The sequence below is a fragment of the Chrysemys picta genome, chromosome 1, assembly GCF_011386835.1.
Source record: "Chrysemys picta bellii isolate R12L10 chromosome 1, ASM1138683v2, whole genome shotgun sequence".
Classification (NCBI taxonomy): domain Eukaryota; kingdom Metazoa; phylum Chordata; order Testudines; family Emydidae; genus Chrysemys; species Chrysemys picta.
The window spans coordinates 317,767,255-317,779,451 of record NC_088791.1 but is presented as its reverse complement, the minus strand read 5'-3'; the positions used below and the strand labels follow the sequence as shown (position 1 = coordinate 317,779,451).

At 38.5% G+C, this 12,197-nt stretch overlaps 1 protein-coding gene across 5 annotated transcripts in view; it reads left to right on the top strand.

The window, feature by feature from the left end:
* ATM (ATM serine/threonine kinase) overlaps nucleotides 1–12,197 on the top strand; it is a 119,505-nt gene that overhangs the window by 51,777 nt on the left and 55,531 nt on the right. For all 5 annotated transcript variants that reach the window (XM_065581473.1, XM_042855008.2, XM_042855012.2 and 2 more), the window contains exons 16-26: nucleotides 665–754; nucleotides 2,466–2,637; nucleotides 3,973–4,172; nucleotides 4,722–4,804; nucleotides 4,910–5,065; nucleotides 5,942–6,017; nucleotides 6,538–6,668; nucleotides 7,381–7,501; nucleotides 8,784–8,960; nucleotides 11,086–11,255; nucleotides 11,586–11,832. In XM_065581473.1, the coding sequence (XP_065437545.1) occupies nucleotides 665–754; nucleotides 2,466–2,637; nucleotides 3,973–4,172; nucleotides 4,722–4,804; nucleotides 4,910–5,065; nucleotides 5,942–6,017; nucleotides 6,538–6,668; nucleotides 7,381–7,501; nucleotides 8,784–8,960; nucleotides 11,086–11,255; nucleotides 11,586–11,832 (1,623 nt within the window). The remainder of the gene's footprint in view (nucleotides 1–664; nucleotides 755–2,465; nucleotides 2,638–3,972; nucleotides 4,173–4,721; nucleotides 4,805–4,909; nucleotides 5,066–5,941; nucleotides 6,018–6,537; nucleotides 6,669–7,380; nucleotides 7,502–8,783; nucleotides 8,961–11,085; nucleotides 11,256–11,585; nucleotides 11,833–12,197) is intronic.

The following is a 12,197-nucleotide window of genomic DNA, read 5'->3' as shown; positions in this document are numbered from 1 at the left end:
GCGTAAAGGTTAAAGTTGTAGCCACTCCTTGCAACAGCTCCTGGAATGAATATTTGTACCCCAAAAAACCCTTGACAATAAAGATTGTATATTGAAATCCTCCTCCGCTTTAACTATAGCATCACTAGGATGCAGCTGCTGTTTGCAGATACATTAGTAGAATGTTTTCTTTTTTTACATATCTTTGAGGCTTCTACTCATTCCATGACTGTTCCTCAAGATAATGCAGTAACTAGGTACATAAGAGGAATACATTTTTAAGAAATCATGATATTTTTAAAAAAACTTTGATTTATATTCAATTTTTTGTTTTCTGATTGGAGTTTTAAAAAGGTGACTTATCCAAAATGACACAGATGAGAGAGATTACAGTACCTCTCTCTGACCAAAAAACCAGCCAAACTGATGACAACATTTTAGAAAAGAAACTTTTCTACTTGATTAGTAATATATTTGAACTTGCTTACAGACATGTTCCATTTTGGATTTTTCAAGATAAATTGTAGTGCATGACACACTCCTGATATTGGAATCTGGACCTGTATTTTTAATATTATCTGTTTACTTTAATGAATTCACAGTAGGGAATAAATCCAGTTCCTTTCTAAGAAGAGAATGTTATGTGTACTGTGATAACTGGTCTGTATACTTTGTTTTCTGACAGAACAGTCCAAGTAAGATCTTATCAGGCTTATTCCTGAGTTTGTTAACATCAAAGATGATGAATGATCTTGTAGATATTTGCAAACATCTGGTAAGTATTTTTATCTAAATGCTGTGTTTCTTTGCATGAGGATTATTTATACAGTATAAATAACTCAGAGACAAACTGAATGTGATTTTTATTACAGGAAACAAATTAGGCAATAAAAATATATCAGACTTAAGGGCCTTTCTAACTAGTAGTGTTTGTGTGGACCATTCCTACATGTGTGAACAATGAAAAAATATTGCTCAAAGAACTATGCTAATCTTGCGTCCAAAATTTAGTTATATCATTTAAGCCTTGTCTTGATACTATATGAATGAAAAGTGCACAGTGACAAAGCTATAGAAATAATAAATTATAACCCCCACTTTTATTAAGTGAATGAAAAATAGAAACACATTGTAAAGTAGTTATGGCTTTTTGATCAGTTATTTTAACATCCACAAACAGCTTAATTTATTCTTAAGATAGTCAAAACGCACATCTTACTTCTCAGCCATACATCTTACAGCGTCACCTGTTGCACTAGCTTCTACCCGTGCTTTTTCGGTAATTAATTTGATAATAAATGCCAGAAATACTTCTCCATGTAACAGATCTGAATCAAGGCCAAATCTGGGAGCTGCAAGCACATAAGAATTTGCTTCCATTTCTTTTTCATTGTATTAAGCTCATCTGTTTTTTAATGTTAAATGTTTTTTTGCATTTGGAAAAGATGAAGGATTTTTCTGCTATGAAAGTAACTCTTTAAAGGTGCTTGAAAAATAAATATTCATGCTGAATTCTTCAAATATGTACACTTCTGTCCTACGCTTAGTAGCAAGGTGACAGAATGTGGCATCACTACGTTTTGTAAAAACCTTGAAACTGTATCCTCATCTGCTTCCAATGCACCTTGAGCTGGGTGTCCAGTCCAAATAAATAACATACTTAGTATTTTGCGTGAGGAGAAGCTGACAGTTTCGCCACTGTTAGCTTGTCAGCCAGCGGCACCACTGTTAGCTTGTCAGGTTGAACGGTAATTATTTGGGGAGTCCTTGTGTCATTCTCTGGTTTCTTTTTAATCAGAAGTTTGCCAGTTTTTAAAGTAACATTGGTGTTTAAGTGCTAACAATGCAGTCGGCATTCTGCGAAACCCAGAAAAGAAAGCATTCTCTTTCCCAAAGAGCTCACCATCTAAAGAAAACAGTTCAAATCACACACACTGCACCAGCTAACTAGAAGATGGGTTTATCACAGAAAGCTGAAGTAAATATGATGCTTCATAGTTGATGACTTTTAGTTGCTAGGTTGCATAGAAGTGCAAAGAGGGATTTCAATGAGATTAACTACAATTATAATTATTATTTATTGTGTGTATTACAATACTGCTGAAGGGGCCCTGTCAAGGATTAGGACCCTACTGTGTGTTAGGCAATATACAAACAAGTAACAGGAAGACACCCTTTAACCCAAAGAACTAGATTTAGGACATGATGGAACAGGTAGAGGAAACAGAGAAGTGGAAAAATGTGAGGACAGGTAACAGCAAAATGAACACATTTTGTATCTCAGAAAGTATTAATTTTAAAAAACTCATTCACCCACAAGGTGTGCACACTACTAAAGTGAGTAAATTCATGATCTTAGCATCCCATGTCCTTTCTCACCCTGTTTGATTCACAAGGAAATGATGGTCTGTTTCCATGTTCTGTTACCTATATTGCATTTTCAGCCACCAAAAATAAAATTTACAAGAATGTGATGCTTTTGTTAGATGGTCTTTACAGGCAAACCAAGTGATGCTGGAGAAGTAGACCTAATGGAAGATGATATTGAGGAGAGTGCAATGGAAGTAGATAACCATGTAGCCATGGACCGATTTGATGATCACTATATCACTGACTTCGGTGATGCAAATGAGTCTGGAGAGATGCAAAACGTAACTGGTAAGTGAAAGTCTGGTTTCTGTCCAGAATTGTTTGCATAAGTGTAGGGCACATGCTTTTTTTCAATCTTACACTGCCCACTTGTCTCACATCACAGTTAGGCAACACATTGGACCATTACAGTAGCTGGGATTGTAGCTGAGCCATTTGCCTCCAGAACAATAATAGTGTCTTAGCAATTCAATAGTGTTGTACAAACATTAACTAAAGCCTTGGGAGGAAACTACTATTCTTCATTTACAGTTGGTAAAATTGAAGCAGATAAAGTAAATAACTTGCTCAGGGTCATACAGTGACTCTGTGGCAGAGCAGGGAGTAGAGCTCAGGTCTCCAGATTCCCACTCCAGTGGTCTAATCACTAGTCCATGCGTCCCTTCAGACCCAGTACCAGGATATTTTCTTGTGTGTTGTAGTTGGTTCTATTTAATTGTCTCTCTTTTCTTGCAGAGTAGGTCTATCACCTCTTTGGCAAGGTCAGCTTTCTCACATATCCAGATTTGCAAAAGAGTTGTCACTTTCCTTATCCATGACACAGATTTTTTTTTTTCCTACCAGGCTGGTTTGGCACCAGCAGTGGTATCATGTTTTCTTTTGAAATCTGATCTGAATTCTTGCTTAAGATGATCACCTTATGCCTAAGTCGAGACTATGGTTTCTATTTTATTTTGGAGAGGAGAGATCAATTTGTTATACTAATACCTCAGACTGTTCTTTGTCTGCTTATTCCACTGTGTTGAATGAGCACCTCTGGAATTAGTTCCTCCAGACCATTAGATAAATAATAGTAAACACTGGGGTTGGTGGCAGTGGCAGCAGCTCTGGACATCAGAGAAAATGGACATGTATATGGAGCCATTCTCTCTAGGTCACAAATTTGGACCCGGTCAGTAGTATAGAGTCAGTTGTCATCACCTTAGGTTTGTTGGGTGGGCTTTGTAAAAAGCGGGGAAATTTGTTTGTGGTCTCAACCAAATTCTGAGTCGGCAAGTGTCCACAAAAAAACACATAACAAATGGTTTTATTGATACCCTGGTTGCCAGTTTTCGCATAGAGGCCTAGGGTATGTCTGGATATAAAGAGTGCAAAATACCCTTCTGTTTCTAGAGGTGGTCGCTCTAGAACAGAGGCCTCACTCCAGATAGAGAAAGCTTGAGCTGGTGCTGTCCATACTGTACCTATTCTGTAGCTAAGAGACTTCAAGGCTGCTAGTCTTACATTTTTTTGAGAACATAATTTAACTTGATAAATGCACATAACTCTATCATGTTTTAATATAACGTTTATTTTCCTAGAAGAAGCTTTTTTTTGTACTTGACAAGAAACTTTTTTTTTTAGGTGCTATGAGCCCATTAGCTGAAGAACATTTGACAAAGCAGGATTTACTCCTCCTTGAAATTCTGAGGTTCTTGTGTCTATGTGTAACTACAACACAAATCCATACAGTCTGCTTCAGAGCACCTGACATACGGCGGAAGCTGTTAATGCTAGTTGATAAAAGTATATTTGATGCTGCTAAATCACTGCATCTACAAGTGGTGAGTGTGACATTGAGAAACTTCTTGATTCAGTAGTTATCTCTCTGTAGATAGACACTGTCTCTTAGAGTCGTACACACATTCTGTGGCCATTCTCTTGGACTCCATCCACTCAGAAGAACTTATAGTGTCTGCTTCTGAAGATTTAAATTTTTTTTACAAAGCTTATAGGATTTGTCAGAAACCAGGCACTAGATTGCTGGGCCATATGGTATCTGCCTTCAGTATTCACCTTTAGCAGGTGGCTTGGAGGTTGTGCAGTCTTATTCTCTGGGACAGAGTGTAGGAACTCCTTTCCAACTACTAGAACTGATATGTTTATATGCCAAAATATAAGATTTAATTACCCATATTATTGTGCATCAAATAATTCATTTGTATGAAACAAATGTCAAATTATCTAACCATGTAAAAACTGACATAAATATTGATGTAAATATTTGTCATAAAGCATTTAACAGCCATTGAAAATGCTTATCCTTATTCTTTTGTTTTTGTGTGTGAATATAAAAATATTACTAATGTGTTCTATTTTTAATTATTCCTTAGTATTTAGTCCTTTTGAAGGAACTCCCAACTGAAGAAAATTTGTTACCAGAAGATGATCTTCTCATGCTTCTCAAGCCTCTTTCGTAAGAAATAACATCAATTATATATTAATAAAAATATTTTATTCGGCAACTGTCTGATTTTTCTACCTGTTTGGCTTCTAAAGCTATCTCTTTTTTCTTTCCCAGTGATGTGTGTTCCTTGTATCGTCGAGATCAAGAAGTTTGTAAAGCAATTCTAAATAATCTACTTCCTGCAGCAGTGGGGTTGGGCCAAGCCAACCCAAATGTTGAAGAAACAGGGGAAGTCCAAGGACAATTTTTAACTGTTGTGGGGGCATTTTGGTACGTTTTATTTATTTTATGCAGTAATCTATTTCTTGGCTTGATGGCTGATGACCTATTCAAAGGTTGTGATGCTGCTGTGGGGCCAGCTGTCAGTAGTGCTGTGAGTTTATCTAGTCTGTACACTTCTCCCACATGAATCTTTTTGGATACCAGTTCTATATTAAAATTAGATCACAGATCTTCATAGCCACTAAGTGATAGTTTAAAGGCACGTTGAAAGGTAAACTTAGACCCAAACATCAATATGATGGGGCAGTGATTTCTGAATTCTGAGTTGTTTTTTAAATTCCTTAGTCCATTGCTAAGGTAATTAAATAGAATTCACTGAGGCCGTGGCTACACTCAAAACTTCAAAGTGCTGCCGCGGGAGCGCTCCCGCAGCAGCGCTTTGAAGTGCGAGTGTGGTCGCGTGCCAGCGCTGGGAGAGCGCTGCAGGTACTCCACCTCCACGAGGGGATTAGCTTGCAGCACCGGGAGCACTGCTCCCAGCGCTGGGGCACTGTTTACACTGGTGCTTTACAGCGCTGTAATTTGCTGCGCTCAGGGGGGTGGTTTTTCACTCCCCTGAGCGAGAAAGTTGCAGCGCTGTAAAGTGCCAGTGTAGCCAAGCCCTGAGAGAAAAAAGAGACAGTTCTCCCTGTTGGCTTTATGGCAATAATTAACAAATGCTCTTCCAAGCAGTATTTATGATATTGATACACAAACAAGAAAATAAATAGTCCTTTAAAACTGGGGGGGAAATGCTTGCTAATCAGGTCAGAAGGATTACTTAAAAGCATCTAAGAATGAATTACAAAGAGCAGAGAGTAATGTCTTAAGACTTTTTTCCTGACATTAAGCTTGTAATAGGTATTTAAATGGCTTCTGTTTCAGGCACTTGACAAAGGAAGGGAGATGTACGGCTCCGGTAAGAGTGGCCCTACTGAACTGCATGAAAGCCCTACTTGAGGTGAGCCATATTTTCCTATCTGATGTTAGTTTAATACCGTGATTCTCAGACCTTAGTGGTTCAGGAGCCAAATTAGCGATCAACATTTCCCAAAAGAGCCACAGTAGTATGAATTCATTGTTTCATTTACTATAAGTACTATTCATATTTAAACAGTATGACGGTGAAATATTTAGTTTATATTTATATTAATTATATATATATTATTCTCACAGCAAGTAAGTTAATAACTTAGTGCAAATAAATAACTTAATTGGCTAATAACATAGTAAAAGCATCCAGATAGATTAATAACTTTAATGTTATGTGCTGCAAGGAGCCACAGGTAACATATTAAAGAGCCACTTTTGGCTCTTGAGCCTCAGTCTGAGTATTACTGGTGTAGTAAGTGTAATACTCAATGTTTGCTTGAAAGTAGTGCAGAAAGAGCTAGTGCATACATCAGTATAACAAGTACATCCAGTGTTCATTTCTGTATAAATTCCATACATATTTAACAAGAGATGTTCATTTTCTTCAGGCTGATCCTCATTCAAATTGGGCTGTGCTTAATGTAAACGATAAAGATCTGCCTGTGAGTGATGTTTTCCCACATTTCCTCGCAGATAGCCACCATCAAGTTTGCATGCTCGCTGCAAAGTCAATAACCAGGTGATAACCTAGACCTTTTTGTAGTTTGTTTAGATAATTAAATCAGTATATTTAAGGATAGTAGACAATTTTTCTCTTTTACATGCTATGTAGCTACCCAAAGTTCTTAAAGCTATAAAAACACCTGGATGTCTTAAGGCAATGTGGCACCTTCCATTTATATTGACTGAGGCCTTCAAAACTTGTGTAAATTTGCAGTACTATATGTTATAGTAAAGATTTGTGTAAAACCCATTGTGTGTAGACCCTTCATGTAGATATATTTATCTTCATGGAAAAAATAGACTAAGTACTGTAAATAATGTGATTCCTTGTGCTAGACAAGCAATGATTTTGTCCTTTGCCTAAATAAGGGAGCTTCTGAGGAACTCTTCACAAACATTAATGAATTTATCTTTGCAATGCTCCATGAGGTAAAGACAACAGTGATAGAGGATCAGAGTTTGGATCCATTGCTCCCTGGTTAACAGGGACTTGGACACTTTCAAATGATTCCTCTCCCTGCCACCCAGCAAATCCTCATACTTCCATCTGAACATTTTTGGATGGAGGGAGGGTTGACTCAATACAAGGCCTTTGAAAAATTGGGACTCCAGACACCACCTTCTGCCCCTCAAAACAAAGAAATCCTAATATTTACCATGTAAAATATACACCAATTCTGAAGATTAAGTGTTAGGTTAAATAATTGTTGTCCATGTTTTATTTTAAGTTTGTTCCAAGATGTGAAACAGAGAGATTCTTCTGGATTACCAAAAGCTCTTCCTTTGAAGTTCCAGCAAAAGGCCTTTGAGAATGTATACCTCAGAGTTCAAGAAGGAATGAGAGATCTGGTAATAAGATCTAATTGTTAGCCATGTGTAACTGTTCAGGGCCATATGCTTCATTTTCTTAGAACTTTGTCATTGGTAGAAGACTGTCATTTTTCAGGACTAGTGAAACAAGGGGCAAAATATTTTCCTAGGCACCTCCCTTGTCACTCTCCTGTCCGTGCTACAAACTCAGGTGCATACAGTGGCGTAGCCGGGGGAGGGAACAGGGGGAGTGATTTAAAAAAAAAAAGGCACTACCCGCTGCAGCGCTTTTATTTTTTATTACTCACCCGACAGTGCTCCGGGTCTTCGGTGGCGGGCCCTTCACTCGCTCCGGGTGTCTTCGGCGGCACTGAAGGACCCGCCGCGGAAATGCTGCCAAAGACCCGCGGAGCGAGTGAAGGTCCCGCCGCCGAAGACCCAGAGCGCCGCCAGGTCAGTAAAATAAAAGCACCGCAGCGGGTGGCGCATTTTTTTTTTTATCGCTCCCTCGGGTGAGTACAAAGGCACCAGGAAATTGACAAGGTACCACTTGTGCTCAGTGGGGGAACGGCCGCTGTCCCCTCCCCCCAAGCTACACTACTGGGTGCATGGTTCACATGTGTGGCCATCTGTGGAATACAAATAGGGACCACACATCTCAAAGAACCTCCAGTTACAAGTAAGTAACCTCAATTTTATGCAGCTTCTTTGAGAGGTACATGGATGATAAAAGAACATTTTTCTCTCTTTCTTTGCAGAGATTGTGCCCATGAATGCTGTATTTGCGTAGTGTAAAAAGAAATATTTCCAGTGTTCAGTGCAGTAACTTTCACAAACCCAAAATTTGCTTTTAAAAGTTACAAGAGAATTAGAGAAAGGGATAAGCTGCATTCATGTTGTAGGATAATTGGAATTCCGTTGAGGGATATCCATGCAGTTGTCTCTCTTGCATCCTTCATTTTTTCTTCTTTCCCACCACATGATGACTTCTTGACTTTCCTTCCAATTTTTAAGGATCCTTTCATATTTTTATTTGTTTTAGCATGGATTCGCAAGCTCATATTACAATCACCAGCCTTCCAAGTAAGGTGATTGCATAAGACTGACTTGATAGCTCAGCAGCGCTGTTCCATAGGAGAGGAGAGGTGGCAGTTGAATTGCTAAGCCATCCATTCCCTTCCCCATATGCATCTCAGGAGCTCAGCATACTGCCTCCATTGTTATAAAGGGTGTTTTTAGTTTAAAAAGTTTTAGCTCATGTAAGAGTTCAGAAGCTCCCATTTAACGTTCTTAACAATTATTTCATTCTTAATTGATGAAGGCACGTGGTGGCATGCGCCCTGAAGACCTCTTGGATGAGCAGTGTAATAGAAGAGCAGTTCTGCTGATGCTGATAACCATGGTTTTATGTTGCAGTCCTGTGTGTGAAAAACAGGCTTTGTTTGCTATTTGCCAGTCTGTGAAAGAAAATGGATTGGAGCCTCACCTTATAAAAAAGGCAAGTATACAAGAGAAGAAGAACAGGAGGACTTGTGGCACCTCTAATAAACTTGTTAGTCTCTAAGGTGCCACAAGTCCTCCTGTTCTTCTTTTTGCGGATACAGACTAACACGGCTGCTACTCTGAAACCTTTCATTATACAAGAGAAATGCTTCTTACAGTTAGGTTATAAATTATACAAGTAAAGCAGAGTTGTCGTGTGTACCCTTTATTTTAAATTGAATTGATTGATAGTTCTGTGTTACCTCCCTCTGAGTTCGGCTCCTGTGCGGCCACAGTTTTTCAGATTAATATGGTGAAAATTATCCTTTATGGTTCTTTTAGATTGGGAGACTCTTAGGAGCACACGAAAAACGAATACGGTGACCACAAACACAGTGACATGTAAACAGTCTTGGTTGTATTATAACTTATAATCATATGTTACACTCATATAATGTCTACACAACCTGAGAAATCCCAAGCAATAGCCCCAGATATTGTAGAGTCTGATGGATCTCTCAAGTGGTGATCATATAGAGGGGGTCTTTCATCGGTGTCTTCCCACTTTTACCTAACCAGGAAATCTCATTTATATTTTTGTTCTGACCACACCTAAGACCTTATTCAGATGCATGAGGTTTCCAACCTCCTTTTCCTTATCTGTACTTCCATATCCCATAGATTTTGGGGTGTCTCACTTTCCATAGGTTGTTCTCTTAGTTCCCCTTTTCCTTATTAGCATCCTATTAACTTTTACATCAACCCGTTTCCAGGGTAACCTGCGGTCAGAACAGAACTTTGTGTGATGTTACAGCCAGGTGTCTTGCAGTCTACTGCAGTCTATTTTTCCTTAACATCACTTATTGGCACATCTTTTACAGTAATCTTGTGGTTTTATTGGCATAGAGTCAATCTTAGATCACCCTCTCATGGCAAGTCTCCTTATGCCTGCAGTCTCGTGAGGCGAAGCTAAAATCTTATAGGCCCCAGCCTGTAGGCCTTGCATTACAACAATGCCTTGCTTATATACCTAATATGCATTCATCAATCCTAAATACTTGTCAATCTTATACTTCTAGAATCCTATATTACATCTATACCTACAACTGAAATCTGTTTAGCACACATTAATGATATATGAAATAACAAATGAATTGACCATAACACTAGATAACACAATGATAAATAAACTAATTGGCTACAAGTGCTATAAAGGGTATTTAGTTAATGCTGAAAATTTTTACAGCTCTTTCATTGTACGCAAACAGACTGGCTGATGTATTTTTTTACTTACTAAAATACCTCAGTGATGTTTTTAACAGTTTCTAGTGTTAAAATAAAGAATATGCAATAATTCTAAGGTTAACATTTTTGTGATAACTCCTGTATTTTCATGGACATCTCTAAACTATAATCAGGATCACGCACTGTAAATATTTTTGCCAGGGATGGTGGAACCAGGCAGGTAAGGGAGGCTAGGGCCCCCGCAGTAGAAATATTGTGGGGGCTCTGTCCCTGCATAAATTCACACATGCCCAGGGGCTAGGGAGAAGGTGAGAACAGAATCCAGAGGTGCTGGAGCTGCTTCCACAAAGCCTAAGATTGTTCTAGGGAGCAGGGACAGGGACCTTCTGGGGCTCAAGCAGCTTCTATGATGCCTGGGATCTGGCCAGGATGCAGTGAACAGCACCCAGAGGGGCTGGAGCCGCTGCCATGGTGCTCTGGATCAGGCCAGGCATCAGGGAATGGGACCCAGAGTGGCTGGAACAGGCCTGGAAAGGATCTGGCTTGCCTCCCCTGACCTCATCAGCTGAGTCTCACTGCCTCGCCTCATTCCCTATCCATTCCCCACCCCTCTTTGCTGGGACTGTCTGCCTCCCCCCACCCTAGATTTTAGACCCAGTTAAAGATGCTCACAACCAAACAAAGTAAAGTCCGTTTTTCCATACGCAAAACATGTAAAATGCTAAGTGCTGTCTACTGAAAAATGCATACTATGTACTAATTAGAAGTTGAACTATATAAATACTATTAAAAGAGCAAAAAGATGTTAGAAGGGAGGCTTGGAGACGTAACTGCTCAGTGTACTGCAGCACAACATATATGCTGCATGTTATCTCACAGCCTTACTTATTGCACAGGTTTTGGAGAGAGTATCGGACATTTTTGGCTATAAAAGTATAGAAGACTTCATGACTTCCCAATTAGACTATCTGGTGCTGGAGTGGCTGAGAATGAAAGAGAGTGGATATAGCCTATCTGCTTTTCCTTACATTGTTTTGAACTACTCTAGCCTTGAGGAGTTCTACAGGTAGGTTTATACATAAAATTTATGTGAAATCCATTTAAATTAGATTTATTTAAAACCATGAAACATGCTATATCTAGTATCAAAATAATGTAATTTTGCTGCTTGTACTGTAAGATTTTGCTTTAGAAGGCATGTAGTTAAGTCTTTAAAATTAATTCCATGTATCATGTCTATTACCTGCTATAATGCTGGAGATTTATTTTATAGATGTAACTAGATAATCATACAACAGCTCAACTATATCTACTATATTATATTTAAAAGGTAGGGTATTTTAAAAATTCCATTGTAATTCAAGGACAATTTGGAAATATATTTGCTTACCTGTAGGTCTTGTTATAAAGTTTTGGTTCCACACCTGGTGATTAGAAGTCAGTTTGAAGATGTGAAATCTATTGCTAACATGATTGAAAAAGACTGGCCGCAGCTACTAGCAGACTGCTTTCCAAAGATTCTTGTAAATATCCTTCCCTATTTTGCCTATGAAAGCCATGGAGATAGTGAAATAGCACAACAGAGAGATACAGCTTATAAAGTCTACGACATGCTTAAGGATGAAAGCTGCTTAGGAAAACAGGTACCTATTTTAATGTACTTTGTTTCCTTTATAAATGCATAAACAGTGGTGGATGACTTGTAATGAATTTGAGGAGAAAATAGTAAGTAATAGGTCAGATAATTCAGGTCTTCAAATAAGGATATTTTGTAATAAGGTAAGTCAAAGTTTGATATTTTTATTCTGAATCTTTCAAGTAATGTCAACTATGCTGTCTTAAAGCCACACTGTCAACTGGAAATCTAATACATTTCAAAATATGAATTAAAAGTTGTTATGCTTCTGCAGTCACATTTGTCTATTTTTTAAAAGTTTTTTTCTCTCTGATCCTCTGTGAAGCCTTCTCCCATCCCCCCCAACAGGAACACTGACTATTCATGAGACCC